We start from the raw sequence: 23,674 nt of genomic DNA, 5'->3' as shown, positions 1-23,674 counted from the left end.
GCTGTAGCAGCAGCACTTGCTGGTGTTGTTGATATCTTTCTTGCGGTTGCAGCCTGTGCTGCTCCTGTAGCCAGTTTCTGCTGCAGTTGCCGCTGCTGCCGGAGCTCCTTGCGGCGGCCTTGTTGTTACTCATGACTCTGCTGCTGCTGCCGCAGCAGCAGCAGCAGCGGCTGCTGATGCAGTTGCTCCTGCAGTTTCTGCTGCAGTTGCTGCTGCAGTGGTCCCTGCTTCCGCTCCCTTGCGACAGAAGGCAAGAGGGGGGCCCCGGCAGCAGCAGCAGCAGCATTGGCTTTGCTGCTGCAGCAGTGTCTGCTGCTGCTGCAGTCTTCTACCCTCTGTTCAAGCAGCAGAAGACACAAAAAAGAGGGGGAAGACCCTCAGAATGCAGCAGAGGAGCTGCTGCTGTGTTGCTGCTGCAGCGGGAGGAGCAGCAGCTGCAGCAGCGGCAGCCGCGGATGTGCTGCTGTTTGCGTGGTAATAAAAAAGAATTTTATTGAAATCTAAATTATTAATTATTTTAAACAAGCATAGGGGATATTTCATTGAATAAAGAAGCGGAGTTGCAGCTGCCGCCGCTCCACGGCAGCTGCAGCCAGAGCAGCAGCTGCAGCAGCAGCAGCCGCAGCCGCCGCTGCAGCAGCAGCAGCCGCAGAGACACCGTTAGGATTGTTTGTCTTTGTTCGTTTTTCTGCATTTTTGTCATTTTAATTATTTTTATTTTCTTTTACCTCCTTTCTCTCCAACTCACAGGCGCTGCTTCTCCTGGGGAGCAACCGCAACAGCAACAGCCACAGCAGCAGCAGCAGCAGCAGCAGCAGGAAGATAAGATGGCAGCAGCAGAAGGCCGCGTTCTGGCGCTGCAGTCGCATGTAGTGAGGGGTCATGTTGGAGCCGATGCATTCAGCTTCCCGCTGCAGCGGCTAGGCATAGATGTGGGGTGTATATACACCTGCCAGTTTGTAGATTTGTTTGTACACGAGGGCCCCCAGTTGCAGGCAGAGAAGCTGAAGGTGTTGTTGCAGCATTTGAAGCCTGAGAGCTTCATGCTTCTGACGCCTGAAGCAGCAGCGGCAGCAGCAGCAGCAGCAGACGCGGATGCAGCAGCGGCAGCAGCAGCAGCAGCAGCAGCAGAACCTCCCTTCCGCTACCTCGCCTCCGGATTCGTAGGTACAGGAGAGCTGCTGCAGACATTTGCTGCTTGGTTAGAGCCCCTTAAGAAGGCCTTAGGCCCTGCAGCGTCTCCTATCTTTCTGTGCGACCCCGTAATGGGTGATGGAGGCCAGCTGTACGTACACCCCAACTGTGTTGAAGTATACTGCAGCAAACTGCTGCCGCTAGCTGATATCATCACACCCAATCAGTTTGAAGCAGGGTGGATCCTAGGACACCGCAAACAGCTGCAGCAGCAGCAGCAAATCCAGCAGCAGCAGCAGCAGCAGCAGCAAGGGGAGAAAGCTGGCTGGAGACACAGCACCTGCGCTTGTGTAGAGCTAAATAGCTGGAGCGATGTTCTTGCTGCAGTCGATGCTCTGCATGAAGAAGGCCCCGAAGTTGTGGTACTCACGTCAGTGCAGTTTGCTGCTGCTGCTGCTGCTGCAGAGGCCCACCAAGTCCTTGCTGCAGCAGACCCCAACTACCACCAGCAGCAGCAGCAACAGCAGCAGCAACAGCAGATCAAAGCTGAAGACTACTTGTTTATTGTCGCCTCACGGCGGGCGCGGCAGCAGCAACGGTGTGCCCACCAGCAGCAGCAGCAGCAGGTTGCTGCTGCTGCTGAAGCAGCAGATGTGCTGTATGCCTTATCAGTGCCCATGAAGAAGGGGTTTATAGGGGGGGCTGGTGATCTGTTTGCTGCTGCTTTCTTAGCTTTCTTTATTAGAGAGCAGTTTCATCTCGGCCGCACTCTCACCAAGGCAGTAGCAGCTTGTCAGGTACGCTGCTGCTGTTGCTGCTGCTGCTGGCTGCTGCTGTTGCTGATGTTGCTGCTGCTGTCGTTGGTTTTGCTGTTGCAGCTGCTGCTACAGCTTTTTGTTGCTGCATTTGGTTCTTCTCTGTGTTTTTTCGTTTACCTTCTCTCTGCTGCTGCTGCTCCCCCCCTTGTGCTCCACCTGCTGCTGCTGCTGCTGCTGCTGCTGCTGCTGCTGCTGCAGGCTGTGATTGAAGCAACAGTATCCCGGTCTCCTCGGCCGCGTACTGTTGATGCAGTTGCTGCGCAGTCTTTTCTTGAAAACCCCCCACAGCAATTCTTGCGTAATGCCATCCGTCTCTCTAGATAAATCTGCTGCTGCTGCTGCTGCTGCTGCTGCAGCGGCTGCTGGAGCAAAAGGTAAGGCAGCAGCGACAGGTGCTCCTGCAGCATGAAGTGAAACAGCAGGAAAAGCTCGCGCAGCAGCAACACCAGATGCAGCAGTAGCAACAAGTGCTGCTGCAGCAACACTTGCTGCAGCAGCAAGTACAAATGCAGCAGCAGCAGGTCCAGCAGCAGTAACAGCAAAACAAGCCAGCTGCAGCAGCAGGAGCTGCAGCAACAGGCGCTGCAGCAGCAAGAACTGCAGCAGCAGCACCAGTAATTGCAGCACAAATGTGCAGCTTCTCGATCTCCGCCCATGAATTTGCTGCTGTGGCGCGGCAGCAGCAGCAGCAGCAGCAGCCGTAGCAGCAACGCGAGAGCCAGAGCCAGCAGTATTAGCAGCAACAGCAGCAACAGCAGCAGCAAGAACCACTGCAGCACTAACAGCAGCACCACTGCTGCAGGTTTATGTGCAGCATGCATGCAGATGTTTGCTGTTTGCTGCAGCTAAATGAGTTTTGTGCATTTGTTTGTTTTAGTTTAACAGCATTTGTCTCCGATTTCACAGTAATTAAAATATATTTTGTTCTTTAGACTTCTGTCTCCTTTCTTCAGGTGTATAGCAGCAGCAGCAATACTCTTTTTTAAGTTTATTTCTGTTCACAGACATTAATAAATAGACAGATAAATAAATAAATAAATATTTTATTAGTAAATAATTCAATAATTAATTGTTTGTTTTACGTATGCAGCCAACTCAGTGTATTGAATATATATATATATATATATATATACACATGGAGAAGGCTTAGGGTTTAGGGTTTAGGGTTTAGGGTTTAGGGTTTTTGAGCTTAGGGCTTGTTGAGTATGAATGGGTTGTGCTGCTGCCCTGCTGCTGCTACGCTGTACTTCGCTGTTAAAGCAATTGCTGCTTCGTTGCAGTTCCTGCCGTTGTAACAGTAACAGCTGCTGCTGCTGCTGCTGCTGCTGCTGCTGCTGCTGCTGCTGCAGGGCCCCTCAGGAGTGGCTGTCTCTACACCAGAGGGTAGACAATGAAACCCTGATCTAATTAAAAGGAATGACTAGTATAAATTATTTTATGTTTCAACAGCAGCAGCTGCATATACACCTCAGCAGCAGCAGCACTTTAGTAGTGTCCCTCAAGCGCTCCAAGGTACCCAGAGCAGGAGCAGCAGTAGCAGCAGCAGCTGCTGCTGCTGCTGCTGCTATTGCTGCAAGATCGGCTGTGTTTCTCCCCTTAAATTGAATTATTTGAGTGAAATATTGCAATAAAAATGCTAACACCAGCAAACAAATGCATAAAACATTAATTGCTTCTGACCGTGCACTGCAGCACCGCTGGCTTGAGCAGCGGCGGGCTGCTGCTGCTGCTGCAGCAGCAGCAGCAGGAAGAGAGCAGTAGCAGCAAGTGATGCACATCCAGCTGGTATGAAAGAAACCACTGAAAACAGCTTACTAAGGGCTGTAGCAGCAGCTCCAGCAGGAGCTGCCGCTGCTGCTGCTGCAGTGCTGCAGACACCGTGAGCCACAGGTCTTGAGGTCTGACCAGCAGCAGCAACAGCAGCAGCAACAACAACAACAGCAGCAGCAGAAGCAGCAACAAAACCGCGAGATGCAGAATGCTCCTCTGTTGCTGCTGCTCCTGCTGCTGCAGACGGTAACAGTAAACCGTACATCAGCAGCAGCAGCAGCAGCAACAGACAACAAACACCCAGCAGCTGCAGCAGCAGCAGCAACCGCAACAACAACGATAGCGGCAACGACAGCAGGAAACCCAAGTGGGGTTAATGCCTATGAGGGTTCCAACGTGTTCAGTGCTGCTGCTGCAGCGGCCTTGCAGCCGCAGCACCAACGGACCAGGCAGCAGCAAAAGCAGCAGCAGCAACAACAACAACAACAGCAAGTGCATCTGCCCGGCTTGCTTCGGGCTGCTTTGCCTAGGCGCATGGATGGCTTGCTGCATCTGCAGCAGCAACAACAAAAGCAGCTAGAACGGCACCAATACCCGTTGCAGCAGCAGCATCAGCTGCAGCATCAGCTGCAGCATCAGCTGCAGCAGCAGCAAGAGCAACAGCAGATATACAAGCTGCAGGAAGGGCCATTGAGGAGTGCCGATGCTGCATTTGCTTCCCCTATGGCAGCAATAGCAGCAGCTGCTGCTTCTGTTGCTGCTTCTGCTGCTACTGCTTCTCCTGCTGCTGCACCCCCTCGGCAGCTCGCCGCTGCAACAACCACTGTAAAGCATATCCCTAAACCCTAATCCAACAGCCTATACCCTAAACCCTAGCCCCCAAACCCTAAACCCTAAACCCTAGCACCAAACCCTGAGCCCTAGCTCCAAACCCTAAACCCTGGGTTGACACTGCGCTGCGTGTCTGCTGCTGCTGCTCAGCCCAAATGCAGCAGCGGAGAATATCTTGACGTCGTACGTCCTGCTGCTGCTGCTGCTGCTGCTTGTTTTGCTGCTGTTTCCCGTGTATGTGCTGCTGCTGCAGCTGTTGCTGCCGCTGCTGCTGTTGCTCCTGCTTCTGCTCCTAAAGCCTGAAGGGGCCTTTAGCAGCAGCACGCTAGCAGCAGCAGCAGCAGCAGCAGCTTCATCCGATTATTAAATGCACTGCATGAAACATTTTTCTGAAGGGAAATCAAATGCTGTTTGCCTTTCAGGTCGTGCGTGTGCGCCGCTGCTGCTGCTGTTGCTGCCGTTGCTGCTGCTGCTGCTGCTGCTGCCGCTGCTGCTGCTGCTGCAGGATAACAAATGCCAGGTGTGTCCTGCTGGGACTTATTCGCCTGCTGGTTCAGTCGGCAGATTTTCGTGCATTGTTTGCCCCGCCGCCACGTGGAGCGGTGAAGGCGCAGCTGTCTGTACACCGTGCCAACCCAACAAGAGTAAGAATGCTGCTGCTGCTGCTGCTAGTGTGCTGCTGCTGCAGCTGCGGTTGCTAGGGTGCTGCTGCTTTTGCTGCTGCTGCAGCTGCTGCTGCGAATGTGATGCTGCTATTGCTGCTGCTGCTACTGACGATGCTCGCCCATCACGACACTGCTAGGAGGTGCTGCTGCTGTTGCTGCTTTTGCTGCTGCTGCTGAAGTTCGCTTCGCTATGTACCTGGGTCTCGATTGTTGATGCTGCTGCTGTTGCTGCTGTCAAGCGCTCTCGTGCTGTATGCTGCTGCTTCTGCTGTTGCTGCTGCAGCAACAGCGGGGAGCGGATCCACTTCTGCTGACAGCTGCTTCTGCGTCTCTGGTTCGTCTGCTTCCTTTTGCTTTTGCTCTACGGGCTCCAGCCTTACTGTACAAACCCATCTACAGCTAGCTAGCCAGCTAGCTAGCTGCGGAGCTTGCTAGCTGGCTAGCTAGCTGGCTAGCTGGGTAGCTAGACTCACTGCCAGCGTCTCGCCTCCCCCGGGTTAAACGGATTTGCTGATAGCCGGCTGCCTAGCTAGCTAGCTAGCTAGCTAGTCGGCTAGCTAGCTAGCCAGTTAGATAGCCAGCTAGGTAGTTAACTAGCCAGCTAGATCGTCAGCCAGATAGCTAGGTCGTTAGATAGTTAGATAGTTAGCTAGCTAGCTAGCTAGTCAGCTGGCAGAGAGTCTACTGAAGTGCAAGTAGGCTGGGCTGTTGTCCAGCACAACTGCTGCAGTCGGGTGTATGTACACCGCAGCTGCAGCAAAGCCACAGATAAGGAGTACCTCAGCCCTCATGGTTGCTGTCGCAACGGCAGCAGCAGCAGCAGCAGCAGCAGCAGCAGCAGCATGAGGGTGGGCCTTAGGAGTGGTGGTTTAAAGTTGGTGTTGTTTGTGCCGCTGCAGTTTTTTACATCCCCCCTTGTCTTTCCTGCTGCTGCTACTGTTGCGGCTGCTGCTGCTGCTGCTGCTGCTGCAGGGACGAAGCCTTCTAGCGACGATCCGTCAGTGTGTGAGAAGTGCAAAGGGGTGGGGGAGTGGTGCCTCCGTGCAGCAGCAGATGAAGGGGGTTGGTGGTCTTGGGCATCGATTTGCAGCTCTGCTTCTTCTGCTGCTGTTGCTGCTGCGGCTGCTTCTGGAGATATGCATCCCTTCTGTGCAGAGCTGGGATCGGATCCCTCCAAACTAAATTTTAGATACAGCTGCAGCAGAGGAGACAAATGCACAGGCGTTGTTGACGACCCCTGTAAGGAGGGCACCTCAGGCGTCTTCTGCTCAGGTGTACGTACACCACAAGCCTTGCTGCTCCTGCCGTTGCTTCTCATGCTGCTGCTGCTTCTTCTTCTGCTGCTGCTGTGGTGCGGGTTGGGTTGCTGCTGGTGCGAAAGTCGCTGCCTGTCTTTTGTTTTGTATGCTACAGCAGTTGTTGCAGCTGTAGCTATTGCTGCAGCAACAGCAGCAGGAATTGCTGCTGTGAGTGTTGTCTGTGTCGCTTTGTTTGTGAATATCTATTTGCAGTGTACCCGCGGGTACAGCAACAAGCTGCTGTTTCCTATTGTCTCTGGCTGTCAAGCCTGCGGCGTGCAGCAGTTTGTCTCTTTTGCTGCTATCTTCTTGCTGATGCTGCTAGTTACTGGTGTTGCTCTCTGGTGGCTTAGAAGAGCAGCACTCTGGGGAGACAGCTCGCAGCTTGTCCCCACCCTAAGAAATGTCTCCTTCTTCTGGCAAATTGCATCCAACCTCACGTAAGCATTAGGGTTTAGGGTTTAGGGTTTAGGGTTTAGGGTTTAGGGTTTGCAGTCGAGGGCATAAGAAACATTTCCGCATGATTGTGGAGGGCCTATGCAATTGTTGCTGCTGCATTTTCTGCTGCTGCTGCATCCGCCGTTGCTGCTGCACCTGCTGCTGGCGGACTTGCTGTTTCCTGTGCGCGTTTGCTGCTGCATCTGCTGCTGTTGTTGTTATTGCTGCTGCTGCTGCTGCTGCTGTTTGTAGTCCCCTGCTGCGCGGTGTCTCCTCCATGCCCTGGACGCTCTTGGGGGTTTTCTCGTTTGGCTTGCCGCTGACGCAGGTGCTGCAGTGCCTAGATGGGGTGAGTCAATTTTGCTGCTGCTGTTGCTGCTGCTGCAGCAGCTGCTGCTGCTGTTGCTGTTGCTGTTGCTGCTGCTTCAGCTGCATCTGCTCAGTCTCTCCCCGCTGCTGTTTGCTGTCTCCTTCTCTGCTTCCTGTTGCTGCTGCTTCTCGCATATATTTTCTCTTTAGCAGCAGCAGCCGCAGCAGGGCTGTGTCTGTTTGTGTGTCTCTGCAGCGCAAGAGCTGGACTTCTGCTGCTTGGCTGCAGATGATGATTGCTGCTTTTTTCCCGCTGCTGCTGCTGCCAGTGGCTGCGCTGCTGGGGATTTGTTTGCATGCTCTGCACGAACAAGCAGCAGCAAAATATCAAAGAGCAGCAGAAAAGCTCGCCCTCAACACAGACCTCTACATTTCTGCTAGAAACGAAGCAGAAGATATCGGTGCGCAAACCCTAAACCCTAAAACCTAAACCCTGCTCTGGAGGCCCCTCATAGAATCCGCGCAACTGCCTGGCCGCCTATGAATTAGGGAATAAGCTTCACGCCTTTAAGAGTTTCGCCTGGGGGTTTAGGGTTTAGGGTTTAGGGTTTAGGATTTAGGGTGTAGGTTTTAGGGCCTGGAGTTTAGAGTTTAGGTTTTAGGGTTTAGGGTTTAGGGTTTAGGGTTTAGGGTTTGCGCCGCAGCTGCGGCAATTGTGAAGGAGCGCGAGCGGCTCCTGGCGCAGCCCCCCCGTCGGTTCACTGCACAAGAAGCAGCAGCGGCACCAGCAGCAGCAGCACCAGCAGCAGCAGCAGCACCGGCAGCAGCACCAGCACCAGCACCAGCACCAGCAGCCACAAGAGCATCAGGAGCAGCAGCAGGTGCAAAACAAGGAGCAGCGGCAGGAGCAGTACCAGCAGCAGCAGCTGCAGCAGCAGCAGCAGCAGCAGCAGGATCGGGAGTACAGCTTACTCGCATACAACCAGAATCAGCAGCAGAGGACAGAGAGAGGTCCGAAATGACGCAGCAGCAACAGCAGCAGTTGCTGCAGCAGCAGCAAACAGCAGCACCGCCTCAGTTCACGCGTGCCCCGCTTCATGCTGCTCCACCTGCTGCTAGTACTGCAGCAGCAGCAGCAAGCGGTGTGGGCCATCAAACTACAGGCCGCTCGAATACCGGACAGCAGCAGCAGAATCCACCGCAGCAGCAGCAGGCTCAGGCGCAGCCCCCAGTGCTGCAGCAGCAGCCACAGCAGCAGCAGCAGCTTCTCGCAAGGCAGCAGCAACACCCTGGAATAAGAGTAACACAGAAAGCAGCGAGTGTATCATCAAAGAGCGAGGAGTCTGTTGCTGCTGTTGCATCTGTGATTGAGGACATAGAGGAGCGAGCAAAAGCAGCAGCAGCAGCTGCTGCTGAAGCAGCAGCTGCAGCAGCAGAAAAGAAAGGGGCCAGATGGAGAAAGAGTCAGTGGATTCTGGGAGCCTGGGCTGTGCTGCATCATCTCCTTATCGTCCCTATTGCGCAGTCAGTCTGCTGCTGCTGTTGCTGCTGTTGCTGCTGCTGTTGCTGTTGGTGCTGCTGTTGCTGCTGCTGTTGCTGTTGCTGTTGGTGCTGCTGTTGCTGCTGTCGTTGACGAGCTAGAAGGGCAAGGTCTTCTGCTGACTATGGGCCAGCATTGGCTGCTGCAGCAGTCCTTGCATCAGCAGCTGCAGCAGTATTTGCTGCAGCACTTGCTGCAGCAGCACGCACAGCAGCAGCACTTGCTGCAGCAGTGGTCCTTGGTGCAGCATTCGTATTGCTGTTGCTGATGTATATCTGTTTTTTGTTATTGTTTCTGTTGCTGCTGCTGCTTGTATGGGTTTTCTGTTTGCTGCAGAATGCTGCTGTGGAGCTGCTGCACGAGAGATGCGCTGCAGCAGCACCCCGAATATCGTTATTTGCTGCTGGACCAATCTGTTACTCCTTCGATGCTTGGGGGGCAGCAGTTTGTGATTTGCATGCTAATTTTGTGGCTTGTGCTGCTGCCTTTAACAGAAATAGGCATTTTATTTTGGCTTAGGAGAAGCGGGAGACCAGTTATTGAAGAGTGAGAAACAAAGACAAACTAAAGAAACAATTTTCTACATGCATGCATCTGTTGCTGCTGCAGCACGCTGCCGCAAGGCATGCATGCATGCATGCATGCGTGCATGCTTGTGTTGCTGCAGCAGCAGCACATGCGTTGCTGCTGCAGCACATTGCAGCAAGGCATCCACCACCCCACGCATGTATATATGCATGCATGCATGCATGCATGCATGCATGCATATATGTTGTTTTGTGTTGTTCAGGTGTCCGCTGACGGCGGGTTGGTTTTTGTCTGGGTTTACAGAGCAATATTTTTGGTGGTATTTTTACCAGCAGATGTCTGTACACCTGATTCAGCTAGCCGTTGCTTATTCTATTTCTTCTTCTTTCTCTTTAGAGACTAAAGAAGGCCCCGAAGGTTTTGTTGCACACAGCCTAACTCCAAACCTTACCTCCAACATTCAGGCCCTCGCTGTCCTCAACCTCACCGTTATATACGTTACATCACATCTAAGGTCAGACCCACCTGCTCCTCTTCCTGCTGCTGCTGCTGCTACAGTTGCTGCTGCTGCTGCAGTTGCAGTGGCTGCTGCTGTGGATCGGGTGGTGCAGCTAGCTGCCCGCGGAGCAGCGGCTGCTTGCTGCTGCTTCGTCCTCACTCTCCGCGTCGCGGTGTTGAGGCCCAGGGAACCTTGCAGCTAGCTATCTCGACAGCTAGCTAGCTAGCTGTCGACTTTCTATGGGCTGCAGCATCTCTTGCCCTTCTTGCTGCTGCGCACCTACGAGCCACATAGACAGCCCAGTGGCTCGCAGGGGCGGGGCCTCGCGGGCTGTTCCTCTGGATCGACAGTGTTGCTGTTCGTGTTGCTGCTGCTGTTGGTGTTGCTGCTGCAGTCTGCCGGTCTATGTTAAAAAGAAAAACGTAATTGCGTCGCGCTCAGCGAGGTAAGAATGCCTTCCCTGTTGCTGCTCTTGCTGCTGCTGCTGTTGCTGCTGCTGCTGCTGCATTTGCCCTCCTTTCGTTTCTTCTCTTGCACATTCTCTGGTAGCCTGTCTCTACATCAGCCGCCGTCATTGCAGCTGCTGCTGCTGCTGCTGCAGGTCATCATTAGGTGTTGCGCTGCTGCTGATGTGTACGGCCTTCTACAACGACTCCCTCCCAACGGAAGCAGGCAGAATTGTCCGTACACCCGAACCTCCGGCTGACCTTCAGATGACCCATGAGGGTATGCTGAAATATTTAGTGTTTAGGGTTTAGGGTTTAGGGTTTAGGGTTTTTGGTGTGGGCTTGCTTTGCAGGTCATTGGCTGGATTTCTGTCGTTTCAGTTATTCTGTTGATTTTTCTGCACGTCACCGTCGTGCTGATTACAACGGGGTAAGTGCCCCTGGGTTTGTCGGTGTATTAATTCGGTTTTAGGGTTTAGGATTTAGGGTTTAGGGTTTAGGGTTTACGGTTTGTAGGTGACCTTAGGCCGATAGTTCAGTTGGATAGAATGCCCGGCTACGGACCGGGTGGTCGTGGGTTCGAATCCTGCTCGGCCTACTTTTGTGTTTCTTGTGTTTATACAAAGAAAGCCAGCAGGAGATAGATGTCTTGATTATTTTATCTTTGCTGCCAGTTATAATTATAAGGGTTTAATTAAACCTCTCTATAGCGAAACCCTAAACCCTCATTTTTGTAGTTAGTGGCATGCGCAACAAACAGCAGGCCGCGATAAGGCCTGAGGGTTTAGGGTTTAGAGGAATCGATACGAGCCCTACCGTACCCATTACACTCCCTCTAGGGTCTAGGGTTAGGGAACTAGGGTTTAGGGTTTAGGGTTTAGGGTTTGGTGTGTATCTTTTCTGCTGCTGTTGAATTCTCCATGCTTGCCAGCGGATTCGCATTTGCTTTTTCGCAAGCAGCGTTTCAAGGTCTACGGTTTAAGGTTGAGGGTTTAGGGTTTAGGGTTTAGGGTTTGCGTGTGTGCAGGGTTGTGCGTCGTCTGCGACATCGCTTCAAAGCAGTTCGTCAGTTTGTGGATTTCTTTCGTTTTGCAAAGACGCGTTTAGAGGCCTTTCGCTCCCCCGATATGGAGGAGCTTGTAGAGATGCATGAACTCAAGGGCAACCTCAAGTGCGGCGTACACTCCTACTGCTGCGGCTGCTGCTCCTGTTGCTGCTGCAACGGTTGCAGCTGTTGCTGCTGCTGCCGCTGCTGTCGCTGCTGCTGTAGCTGCTGCTGCACTTGCTGCTGTGACTGAGCATACTAATGCGGCAAAAAAGGCTGCTGCTGCGGATGGTTATAATAATGATGTGGCTCTGTCCCCGCGTCTGCTGCTGCTGCAGTTGCTGCTGCTGCTGCTACGGCGTTTGTATATTTTGCCTATAAATGAGGTGCTGCTGCCGGTGCTTTTGGCGGTTGTGTCTATGGCGTGCTGGCTGCTGTTGCTGCTGCTGCTGCCTCGGTTGCTGCTGCTGCAGCGGCAGTACCACAGGTTGTTTGTTTGGTCGTTGCAGCTGCTGCACAATAAGACTCCGCTCTGCGGCTTGTGCTTCTGCTGCCTCTGCTGCTGCTGTTGCTGTTGCTGTTGCTGCTGCTGCTTCAGGTTGGAGGAGGCAGAGAAGGAAGGCAAAGAGGACCTGAGCCGACGTCATTGGCGTCTGGGTCTACGAAACCCTCAGCTGGATCTCCACAGATTAGCAGCACAACTAAACAGAGCGCAGCTGCAAGAGGGCGAGGTGTACAGACACCTCACGCGTCTCATGCTACTGCCTAGTGCTACACCCGACGTCAAGGAAACCCTCATATCCGCCGTCAAGAAGGTCAAGAGCAAACCAAGAGTAAACCACAAACCCTAAACCCCTGGCATCCCTTAGCTCCTTGTAAGCATTAGGCGAGGGCTGCCCTTACGGCTTTAGACTGAGGATTTAGGGTTTAGCGTTAGCTCGTTAGGGTTTAGGCTTTAGGGTTTAGGGTTAAGGGTTTTGTGCAAAGGCCCTGGCGGCGCTGTTGCATTTAACGCTCGTGGAGAATTTCCCCACCATAGACGCAATGGAGGCCTTCAAGATCCTTAAGAAAGACGGATTCGACCCGAATGAGGTCAGGGTTTAGGGTTTAGGGTTTAGGGTTTAGGTCGTATTTGACAGTTCGGCTGCTTTGCTGGCGCTGCTGCTGCTGCTGCTGCTGCTGCTGCACAGGGTTCGGCCTTTGTGTATGGTTGCTGCTTCTGCCGGTGTCTGGTGGTTCTGAGCTTGCTGCTGCTGCTGCATGCAGAGCAGGGGCGCGGGTTGGGCTTTGGCCAGAGCGTGCTGTTGCTGAATTTCGGTGTTTGCTGCTGCTGCTGCTGCTGCTGTTGCTATTGCTGTTGGTGTGGATGTTTGCGCTTCTGGTGCAGGTAGCAGCTGCATGCGAAGGTCTGCTGCGGCTTCGGCAGGAGCTGCACAAGCACTGCGAGAGACAGCCTGCGTCTGAGTTAAAGGAGACATATATAATGGGGTGGCGTTTGGGGCTGCTGCGCTATCCTTCTTTGCAAGACCCCACTCTTTGTCTCTGTCAAACGAAGACAATCAAAGACAGAGAAATTCAAGCAGCAGAAGAAAAAGCAAAAGTCCCAAGCTTAGACCCCAAACACCCTGCAGACGAAGACATCAAAACCCTACTCCCTCAGGTAACGCAAACCCTAAACCCTAAACCCTCCTCTTCGGGACCCCAAGCTGGTCCTTTCTTACTGCTGCTTGCTGCATAGCTCAACACCAAACCCTCCAGTTTACCCTGGAAAGGGTTTAGGGTTTAGGGTTTAGGGCTTTTACGTAGCTGCCTCTCATCAGCCTGGGTTTAGGGTTTTCCGGCGAGCTGTTTGGGGTTCTTTCACACGCCATAATGCTTATGGCGTAGACCTAGGGTTTAGGGCTTAGGGCTTAGGGCTTAGGGTTTAGGGTTTAGGGTTTGTGTTGCTCAGGAAGCTGTTCGAATGGTGTTGCACTGCGGCCTGTTAGACATCTCGGATTTCGACTTCGAGGGTCTGTCCTGCTTCTGCTACTGCTGCGTCGGCTCCTGCTGCTGCTGCGGTTTCTGCTGCTGCTTCTTCTGCTGCTGCTGCTGCTGCGGCAGGGCTTCGGCTGGTTGATTACTTTCTCTGTTTGGTTTGGATGGCTGAGTGTCTTTTAGTGTTTGTGTCTGTGTACCGTTTATAGCGCAGTTACGTGTGTGCCTATATATATATATATATATATATTGTACACCTAATATATAAATACCGTATATAATGAATAATATGTATATACTACATATGTGGTTTTCTGGTCTCTGCTGACGGATTTGCTGCTTTGTATGGGCTCTTGGGCTTGGGGTTTAGGGTTTAGGGTTTAGGGTTTGCTATTTGCTTCTTTCGGGTGCCCTGCTGCAGTGGCCAGAGAACTGCCGCGCACACGGTTCCTTGCAAGCGGCCTCGACGAGGAAGGCCGACTCATTGAAGTGCGAAACCCTAAACCCTAAACCCTAAACCCTGGGTTCCTCCAGACTCTTCATTGACACGCCGCCCACTTATGACTGCCTCAGCAGCCAAACTGCTCTAGCGTATTTCGTACAACGTAGCGGTACCACATGGTCGTTAGGGTTTAGGGTTTAGGGTTTAGGGTTTAGGGTTTTCATATATGTGATTTTGGGTAGTTTGGCTTTTCGCTTTCGATGTCTGAAGGGCTATGAAGAGGAGGAAGAGAAGAGAAGGGAAGAACTAACAGAACAGCTCAAGGACATAGCCCGTAAGCCTAGCAGCTGCAGCAACAGTAGCAGCAACAGCAGCAGCAGCAGCCACGGCAATAGTGATGTGATGTGCTACTGTCTCCCGTTGAATGTAATTACACGTGTCTGTACACCCCATTAGGGTGTGCATCATTAGTTGGTGTATTGAAGTGCTATGCATTATCTGATATTTTGTTGTATTTCGCTGTCTCCGCATCTCTGTCTCTTCGCCTCTGTCTTCTTCCGTTGCTGCTGCTGTTTGTCTCTCTTTGCTCAGTTGCGTCTTTGGTGTCCCCTTTGCATATTTCTGTCTCCTCCTCTGTGTCTCCTTGTTGCTCGTGCTTTGCTGCATTCTGCTGCTTCCAGTTGCTGCTGCTGCTGCAGCTTGCTGCAGTCTGCTGCTGCGGTTCAATGTGCTGCTGTGGCTTGGCGCTGATGGGCGTTGTTTGTGCAGGGACAGCGGGGGCAGCGGTGCCTGCGAAGCCTGCTGCTGCAGCAGAGTTTAGTGCTGCTGCTGCGCTGTTTGATTTTGCTGCTGCTGAGCCGGAAGCGCTGCAGCAGAAGCGCCGCATAGAAAGGGCAATGGAGTTACGAAAAGACTTTCTTTTTGTTTTTCCTCTGGCTCTTCCGGTTGTAAACCCCGCGACTGGGGAGGTCATCTCAGCAGCAGCAGAGCAGCAGCTGCTGCAGCTGCAGGCGCAGCAGCAGCAGCAACCGCCGATGCTGCAGCTGGAACAGTACACTACAAAGGCCCACAGAGACAGCCTGGCCGCCATGCACGCCCTCAAGCTTGAAGTGCTGGGCATGCGATTAAAGGTGCTTCAGCGGGATGTCCTCGTCATCGGTAAACCCTAAACCCTAAACCCTGAATATCTCCTCTTGGCCGCCATCAGTAGAGGCGCTGCCGTCTGGTATCTTGGATGTGTGTACAGCGACTACTAGGTAGCCAGCTTCTAGCTAGTAGCTAGCCAGCAGCTACTTAGCAGCTAGCCATCAGCTAGCTAGTAGCTAGCTAGTAGCACCTTAGAAACCCTCTGTAGGCCACTGCAGCTAGCTGGCCAGTGGCGATGGAAGGGTGCTGGCTAGCTGGGGGTTGTTGCTGAGGTAGCGGGGGTTGTAGATGGGTGGCAAGCGGTTTGTGTGAGTAGCTAGCTGGCAGCTAGCCAGCTGACGGCTAGCTAACTGGTAGCTAGCTACTCAGGCTGCTAGCTAGCCGTGGTGTGGGCGCTGCGCTGTGCAGGGGCGCCTCGCAGTGCTGTGGGCCCCACAGGTGATTTGACTGCTCTGGATTTCAGCAGCCACAGCAACTGCAAGCTGCTGCTGCAGCCGGCGATGCCGCTGCAGTCTTCGTTTACTGTTGAGGTGTTTGTACAGCTGCCGCTACCCCTAACCTGCAGATACACCGCGTTGTGCTCAGACGCCGAAGGTAATGTGCTGCTCTGCATCGTTCAGAAGCAGTTGCGCAGAAAGCAGCAGCAGCAGCAAGGGGAATCCGTTTACTTCGCCGACGTAGGCATACTCATACCTACAGATGCAACTGCAGCAACAGGCTCCAGCAGCAGCGAGAACAGCGACAGCAGCGACAGCAGCGACAGCGGCAACAGCAACAGCAGCAGCAAGCGGAAGAAGAAGAAACGCGGAGTTGGGCCTGTGTATAAGAACGGGTTTATCTCGTGTTTGAGCAGAAAAGGAGCAGAGAAGGAGAAGCAGCACTTGCAGTCAGCTGTACATACACCAGACTTCCATCTGCTGCATGCAGTACGAAGAGGAGATGAAATAACTTTCTTTTTAAATGGTGTTCGTCTCGGAACCATCGTCAGAGACTTCGCAAACATGTTCACAGAAATGGCTGCAATTGGCAACCAAATGCAGGGCGGCAAACCCTCCGCTGTCATCGCAGACTTCAGCGTACACCCCAAACCCTTATGCAAACCCTAAACCCTCACGCAAACCCTAAATCCTAATGCAAACCCTAGACCTTAACACACACCCTAAACCCCAATACACAATCTGAATCCTAACGCAAACCCTACAACCCAACGCAAGCTCTAAACTCTAGTGGAAACCCTAAACCCTAAGGCAAACCACAAACCCTAATGCAAACCAGAAACCCTAGTGCTAAGTCTAAACCCTAATGCAAACCACAAACCCCAATGCAAACCACAAATTCTAACGCACACCACCAACCCGAGAGTAACCCTAAACTGTAGGGCAAACCCTAAACCCTCACGCATAGCCTAGACCCGAGTGCAGGAATGGGGGAGCCAACGCTGGTAGGGAATATTTCGTCTGTCTTAGCAGCTATACTTGTGCTGCTGTTGCCGCTGCTGCTGCTGCTTCAGGTCCTGTGTCTTGCTTTGGATCAGTCAACAGCAGCATCTCGTTACCTGGAGTTGTCTGCCCTGCGTAACAGCGACAAACTGGGAGATGGTTTTGCTGCTCTAGTAGATGCAGCGAATACTGCTGCTGCAGCTCCTGCAACAAGCCCAGAAGCAGCAGCAGCAGCAGCAGCAGGTCGCATAGAATTGGATATGCTGCTGGATATGAGTTTTGTGGTGGCAGATCCCCGGCGACCGCGACATGTATTCGGTGTCTGTACACCTGAAGCGTATTCAGCAGTGGTATATTATCTGTCTCTTCCTGGTCGTCAGATGAAGAAGTGTCCCTCTTCGGGTGTACACGGAGTGAGATTTGTCTACGGTTGCTTCCCTTCTACTGCTGCTGCTGTTGGTGGCAGCACGAGGAATGAAAGCCTGCTGCTGCTGCAGCCGCAGGTCCTGTTGCGGCGGGAGCTGTCTGCTGCAGCAGGCTACACCTTGGCTGTCTGGATATACACCCCAATTCCCAAGACGGGGGCCCTTCATGCCCTCATCAGTGGCGATGCAGAGACACATATTTGCATTTCAGATGAAGACGGCTCTGTGGGGGCGCTGCTGCTGCCTCCAATCCCTTCTGTAGCTGCTGTAGCAGCATCCGCAGCAGCAGCAGCCTCTGCTGCTGCTGCTGCTGCTTTACAACAAGAGGCTGACCCCGCATCTGCAGAAGCCGCAGAAGCGGCAGCAGCAGCAGCTGCTGCTGCTGCTTCTGCTGACGATGACCAGTGGTCTGTGTGCTCTGACGGCATCGCACGTGAATTGTTTCCTTCGGGTCTAAGTTTGGTGGGCGAGAGTGAGGGCTGGCATTTGCTGCATGTGGTGGCTGCAGCGACGCCTGTTGATTCTGCAGCAGAACTAGCAGCGGCAGGAACCTCGCCTGCAGCAGCAGCAGCAGTAAGAGCAGCAGCAGCAGCAGCAAGAGCAGCAGGAGCTGGAGAAGACGCTGGGGGTACTGCAGCCTTCTATTTAGACGGAGTCCCCAGGGGCCTTATTCCCAGGGCTTCGTGGGACCCCATTAAGTACATCGGCAATTCATTAACAGGCAACAAACCTTTCGGCTCGTTCGCACATCTAAGGGTTTATGACAGGCCCTTCACCCCCCACGAGGTCTACCTAGACTACACAGGCAAGACCCACAGACTTTACTGGAGTTTATCAGGGTTTATTAGGGTTTATTGGGGTTCATAAGGGTTCGTCAGGGTTTATTAGGCTTTATTAAGGTCTATTTTGCTTTATCAGGGTTTATAAGAGTTGGTAAAGGTTTTCTTGGGCGTTCTACGGTTTAGCAGGGTTTATCGGGGTTTATTAGGGTTTATTAGGGTTTATTAGGGTTTATTGGAATTTATTAGGGTTTAATAGGGTTTATTAGGGTTTTAATAGGGTTTATTAGGGTTTATTGGGGTTTATTAGGGTTTATTGGGGTTTATTGGGGTTTATTAGGGTTTGGGGGTTGGGTATAGGGTGTGGGGGGCGAGAACAGCAGCGGCGAATGCTGCAAAGCTCTCGTTGCTACTGTTATTGTTGTTGCTGCCGTAGTGTTGCTGCTGCTATAGTGGTGCTGCTGTTATTTTGTTAGTGCTGCTATGCTGTTGCTGCTACCTCTGGTGTTGCTGTTGCTGCTGTCGCTGCTACTGCTGCTGCTGAGGGACAGTGAGCCGGGGTGGTTTGGTGTGCTGCAGCTTATCCGCTTCGTTTTGCCTTGACAGCAGCAAGGTCTTCATACGCAGGTCCCCGTGCGGCTGGTCTGCACAGCAGCAGCAGCAGCAGCAGCAGCAGCAGCAAAAGCAGAAGCAGCAGCAGCGACGACCTGTCTCTGGATCCCTCTAAAGTAGGGGAAGGTGCAGCAGGGAAGCCCCCCGAGCTGCAGCTGCGCATACAGTCGGATGGGGAATACGTAGATCTGCTTCCTGCTGCTGCAGCAAAAAAACATGAGCTCGTTGTTGTGGGGCTGGGGCGCTACGTACAGGCCCCCGATGGGCAGCTTGCTGCATGCGACACCGCTGCAAGCAGCCGCCCGCTAACACAAGACATGGATGGAGACAGAGATAGATATAGAGACAGAGGTAGAAGTAGTGCTACAGATAGAGATGGGGACAAAGACAAAGACAAAGACAAAGACAAAGACAAAGACAAAGACAAAGAGGGAGACAGTGAGGAAGAAAACAGAGACAAGAGAGCAAGTTTGCATGTGGTACCCCCCATGCGGCTCAACCCCAGTGGCTTTACTATTGTCTCCTGGATTCGTCTCCCCCTCAAACTCACTGGGGCCCCACACGCACTCGCAGGAGACGGCGCAGGCAACGCCTTCGTAGCAACAGATGCACAGGGAAACACCCTAGGTAAACCGCCCTTGCATGCATGCATCCAGGACTGCATGCATGCACCCACACACGGCACGTGCATGCATGCAGCCCCACACAACACGCGCATGCGTGCAGACCCACACAATACGTGCATACGCCTATCTATGCATTAGTAGCCATACACCAATCTGCATGCAGATGAATGCATGCAGGTGTTGCTGCATGCATTGGATTGCATCCCGGAAGGGGGATTTGTATATCTCTCCTCTCTTGTGCATGCACTACCAAACGGTATCTGTAGTGGTGTCTTGCATCTCTTTGTTTGTGCTCTGTCTGCTGCGGTGTTGTGCCGTTTGCTTTTGCTGTTTGACTTTTAGCGGTGTATTTGCTGCTGCTGCTGTGATGTATTTGCTGTGTCTCTCTTTGGGAGTCTCCGTGTGCATCTCTGCGCGTATCTCGTATCTGTCTCCAACTGGGTTTGTTAATCTGTTTTTCTTCCTGCTCGCATGTGCTGCATCAGTCTCCTGCCTTTTGATTTTGTTGCTCTACTCATGCCTATGCTAATAAAGGTGTATATATATAATGTATATGTATTAACGTGTATGCAACTACGTATATATATATATATGTGTGTGTGTGTGTGTGTGTTTGTCTGTCTGTACACCTGGGGCTGCAGGAGTGATAGCTCGTCCTCGGGTACGTGCAGCTTCTCGCATTTGTCGTTCGTCTTTGTCGGGGTTTGGGCCCTTTGTGCCTTCGGGTGTCTCTTTAAAGCTGCTAGAGAACGGCTGGCATCACTTAGTTGCAGTATGCTCAGATAAAAGTACTTTCTTTTATCTAGACGGCCAGCATAAGGGAGCTGCGCCTGCAAGCTGCAAGGGGCCCTTAGCCGTCGTAGGCAACGCAAACCGTAGACCCTATAAAAGCATTCATAAGAACGCAAACACACGCAAACCCAGCAGCAGCAGCAGCAGCAGCAGCAGCGGGAGCGACAGCAGCAGCGAGGAAGAAGAGGGAGACACAGGAGAATGCAGAATGCCTTTTGGGGCCCTGTACAACTTTCAGGTGTACAGACACCCCATGACCCCACAACAGGTCGAGGAGCTCTATCAACACGAAAAGAAACTCATGAGCCTCCATCGGGTATCCGGCTGAGGTGTCTCCTCACCCTCAGCTGCCTCCTCCTGTGTCTCTCTGTCTTTTCGCTGCTGCTGCAGCAGCAATAAGCGGACAAGTAGAGACAACTACCCACCAGACACGAACGGGGAAGACTGAGTGCTGCAGCTGGAGCTGCAGCAGCAGCAGCAGTAACAGCTGTCTCTTGATATCGGCTCATAAGACGGAATCCTCCAAGGGGCCCTTTAAGGGCCCCTTGAGTGCGCAAACGAAATCAAAAACACCAACAGGGGGGCCCCAAGGGGGCCCCCCTTTGCGGGTTATTCAGGCCCTTATTGTTTGGTTTTTAAGGGGCAGCAGGAGGCTGCTCTTGTTTAAAGTACTTGCTTTTATATTATAGAATGCAAGAGAAGCCTAGTGGCTACAACTACACTAATAACAAACAAAAGGCAGCTGCAGCTGTTTGCTGCATGCAGGCAAACAGCAGGCGCTGTTGATGCTGTGTTTTGTTTGTTAATCCCTAACCTTAAACCTGCTGCTGCTGTGATGCGCAGCAGCAGCAGCAGCAGCAGCAAAGGTACAGCAGCAACTGCAACTGCATGCAGCCCTCTGCATTACGGTCTCTAAGAAAACCACCTTAGTCCCTGTGGCGAATTCTCACGAGGGCCCCCTTTGAGGGGGCCCCTGGTTGAGGCTGCCTTCAGCTGTGTGAAGGGCTCGCCCCCCATTCTGGGGCCCCTCTGAAGGGCTCCCATTCGGAAGCCCCCCTGTGGGGCCCCCGTGTGGGGTCCCCGTTGATGGGTACATGCAGTTCCCCCGCTATTGCAGCAGGGGGGTCCCCCCGGTGGAGACTGGAATGGGCCCAGGAGGAAAAGGCTGCAGCAGCAGCAGCAATACCGTACGCAGCAGCAACAGGCAGCAGCAGGAAACGAAGCAGCAGCAGAGGCACCAGACAAGGAGGCGAGCGGTGCAGCGCAGCATAAAGATTCGTGCGATAGCGAGGTCCCTGCTCCCCAGTAGCAGCAGCTGCTGCTGCCACGGCTGCTGCTTTTGGGGCCTCCAGCGCATGCAGCTGCTGCAGAGACTCTATTACCAGCGGCAGCAGCGCTGTTGAGCAAAATATAAGACCTGTGCGGGGCTCCTCTGGGTGTCCCTGCATATCATGTGTCTCTTCCTGTCTGGGGGCCCCTACTACGGGGGCCCCTGGAGCAGAGGGGCCCCCTTGGGGCCCCATTGCGTTTAGTCTTTCTTCTGCATCTTGCATGGCATTCCATATGTTAGCAGCTGCACAGGAGGCCCTCTCCTCAAGCAGCACTTGGTACCCTGAAGGGAAGAGCTCTTTCTGCTGCTGCGCCCACTTCAGGGCCCCCCATGAAGGGGGGGCCCCTTGGGGGGGGCCCTTGTTTGGGGTGGAAAGTCCCGCGTGGAGGCCACCGGGAACCTCCCAGGGGGCCCCCACGAGGCCCCCTAGGGGCCCCACCACAGCAGGGCTGGGAGGCCCCCACGCCCAACGCTGGGAAAGAGAATGCAGCACGCACCTCCTTAGTGCTCGCATTTGTGTCGGCTGCAGCAGCAAACATTCGTGGAGTCTGCGTGCAGTACAAACTCGATCCCTATCTATAGGGTACACAGCAGGAAGAGCAGGGGCCCCCGAGGAGGGGGGCCCTCCATAGGTAGGGGGCCCCCTAGAGGTGCCTAGGAGGGCCTCCGCCGAAGGGCTTGATGAGTCAGACAGCCAAACACGGCCTCGTAAACCCGAAGCAGCGACAATAATTGGCAGCAGTGCGGCGTGCAGAAGCCCTGAACATCAAAACAAAACAAAAAGTGGGTTATTAAGACAAAGAGATGAAAAGATTACAGGCCCTTAAAACAAAAACGCAAAAAGATAGGGGGCCCCCAATGCAGCGTTATTGCAGTCAGCACAATATTTTTGGGGGCCCCCTGAAGCCATTTTAGGATTTAGCGGTTAAAGCGTCAAACAGGAGACAAAGCAATGCACAACTGATCTTTCTATCCTTGGGGGTGTTTATTTAGGGTGTAGGGTTTAGGGTTTAGGGTTTAGGGTTTCGGGTTTGGTACCGCCGTCGAAAGAGGTGAGGAGGGAAAAGCCTTTGGCGAGTCGCCGTTGCTGTTTCCGGACTTCTTCCTCTAAAGACCCCCCTTCTGCTGCTGCTGCTGCATTTGCTGCTGCTACTGCTAGCTGCTGCAGTCTGCTGTTGCAGCATTCCACACACAACAGCTGCGGCTGCAGCGCCGCAACGAGCAGGGCCCCATTCCAGGCGTTTGGGCCTTCCTGGGGGGCCCCCGAGGGGCTCCCATCAACAGATTTGAGGTACTGAGGAACGGGATAGAAATAGAGAGTCCACTGGCCCAGAGAAAGCCGTTGAATGTAAGGCGGTATATCAACTGGGCTGTCAGTGCTGATGCCCCCAAGAGGGGCCCCCGGGGGGCCCTCAGGATGAGACGAAACGTGGGTTGCTGCAGCAGTGTGAAGGGGTGCGGCTGCCTCTGCCGGCACGGGCGCCTGTTGCTGCCGTTGCAGCAGCAACTTGTGCAGCTGTTGCTGTTGCTGCAGTTGCTGGAGAGGGAATGGCTTCCGCGGTGGAAGAGCACGTAAGCTAGGAGCCGACGGAAACTGCCCTGTCTTTACTATTGCTGCTGCTGTTGTTGCTGCTGCTTGTTGAGCTGGTAGTTCAGAGCTGCACAGACGACGAAGGCACAGCAGCTGGACGCAGCGGAGGGCCCTTGTGGGGCCCCCGCTGAGCAGCTGCATCTAAGTGAGGGCCTTTTATCTCCTGAAGTGAGTCTGTCAAAGATATACAGCAGTTAGCTGAGGAGAGAAACATAACGAGAAGATGAACGGGTCTCCAGAGGGCCCCTCGCCATCGGAGGGGCCCCGATAGAGTCAGGCAAGACGTTCTTAACTTCCCAAAGATGTTGTGAAATCCATTTTGACCAGCATGAAGTATATTTATTTAACCAAATTTCCAGTACACAGCTTCTCAAAGGGCCTCTCAACACTGGCGGGCCCCCCGCTGGGGGGCCCCCCACGACAGTATCGACCGCGAGAGGGCAGGTATAGAGCAACAAGCAATAATGCGGAGGGTGAGAGCCCTAACACAAAGGTAAAAATGAGTTTAATAGAGAAAATGCAAATTAAATTTCTAATTTAATATCTCCGAAGGTGAATTCTAACAGTTTCCCGCGCACATAACCGTCTGTTCCTCAGGCCGATAGTTCAGTTGGATAGAATGCCCGGCTACGGACCGGGTGGTCGTGGGTTCGAATCCTGCTCGGCCTACTTTTGCGTTTGTCTTCTGATTAAATTCATTTATGCGTTTTTGTATTCAGACAGTCGCCTCTGATATGATCTATGCCGCTAAAATGCAACACAATCGGGTTACCCTGTCTGAGCTACCAGTGTACGGAAACGCGACAGTTGCAGCAGCGCGGCAGCACAAGTTACGCTAAAAAGCATTAAAAACCCCTATAAAGAGAAAAACAAACTGGAAGAATATCAACCAACTGGCAGATGAAAAACCAAAAGTAGGCCGAGCAGGATTCGAACCCACGACCACCCGGTCCGTAGCCGGGCATTCTATCCAACTGAACTATCGGCCTGAGGAACAGACGGTTATGTGCGCGGGAAACTGTTAGAATTCACCTTCGGAGATATTAAATTAGAAATTTAATTTGCATTTTCTCTATTAAACTCATTTTTACCTTTGTGTTAGGGCTCTCACCCTCCGCATTATTGCTTGTTGCTCTATACCTGCCCTCTCGCGGTCGATACTGTCGTGGGGGGCCCCCCAGCGGGGGGCCCGCC

The 23,674-nt window shown here is 53.2% G+C and overlaps 2 protein-coding genes across 2 annotated transcripts; one reads left to right on the top strand and one right to left on the bottom strand.

The window, feature by feature from the left end:
• Positions 1-131: 131 nt before the first annotated feature.
• Positions 132-19,887, top strand: EAH_00035890 (hypothetical protein, conserved; the record flags this gene model as incomplete). Its single annotated transcript, XM_013392091.1, has 26 exons — positions 132-474; positions 751-1,931; positions 3,146-3,243; positions 3,827-4,547; positions 4,704-4,736; positions 5,502-5,552; positions 6,118-6,240; positions 7,520-7,724; positions 7,968-8,787; positions 9,140-9,349; positions 9,594-9,650; positions 10,225-10,275; positions 10,432-10,556; positions 10,793-10,853; positions 11,304-11,447; positions 11,920-12,154; positions 12,309-12,413; positions 12,709-12,981; positions 13,273-13,333; positions 13,720-13,787; positions 14,011-14,074; positions 14,509-14,898; positions 15,295-15,962; positions 16,397-17,579; positions 18,109-18,768; positions 19,409-19,887. The coding sequence occupies 26 exons, from the start codon at positions 132-134 to the stop codon at positions 19,885-19,887; spliced, it is 8,409 nt and encodes a 2,802-aa protein (XP_013247545.1).
• A 661-nt stretch (positions 19,888-20,548) lies between these two features.
• Positions 20,549-23,335, bottom strand: EAH_00035880 (hypothetical protein, conserved; the record flags this gene model as incomplete). The annotated part of the gene is made up of 3 exons (XM_013392090.1): positions 20,549-21,648; positions 21,928-22,547; positions 23,253-23,335. Coding segments are annotated over 3 exons (1,803 nt in total), but the record flags the coding sequence as incomplete, so codon positions are not given.
• Positions 23,336-23,674: the final 339 nt, after the last annotated feature.

Source organism: Eimeria acervulina, genomic scaffold, assembly GCF_000499425.1.
Source record: "Eimeria acervulina Houghton genomic scaffold, Eah_scaff382, whole genome shotgun sequence".
Classification (NCBI taxonomy): domain Eukaryota; phylum Apicomplexa; class Conoidasida; order Eucoccidiorida; family Eimeriidae; genus Eimeria; species Eimeria acervulina.
Note: the sequence above shows the minus strand (reverse complement) of the source record. Positions and strands in the feature narration are given on the sequence as shown.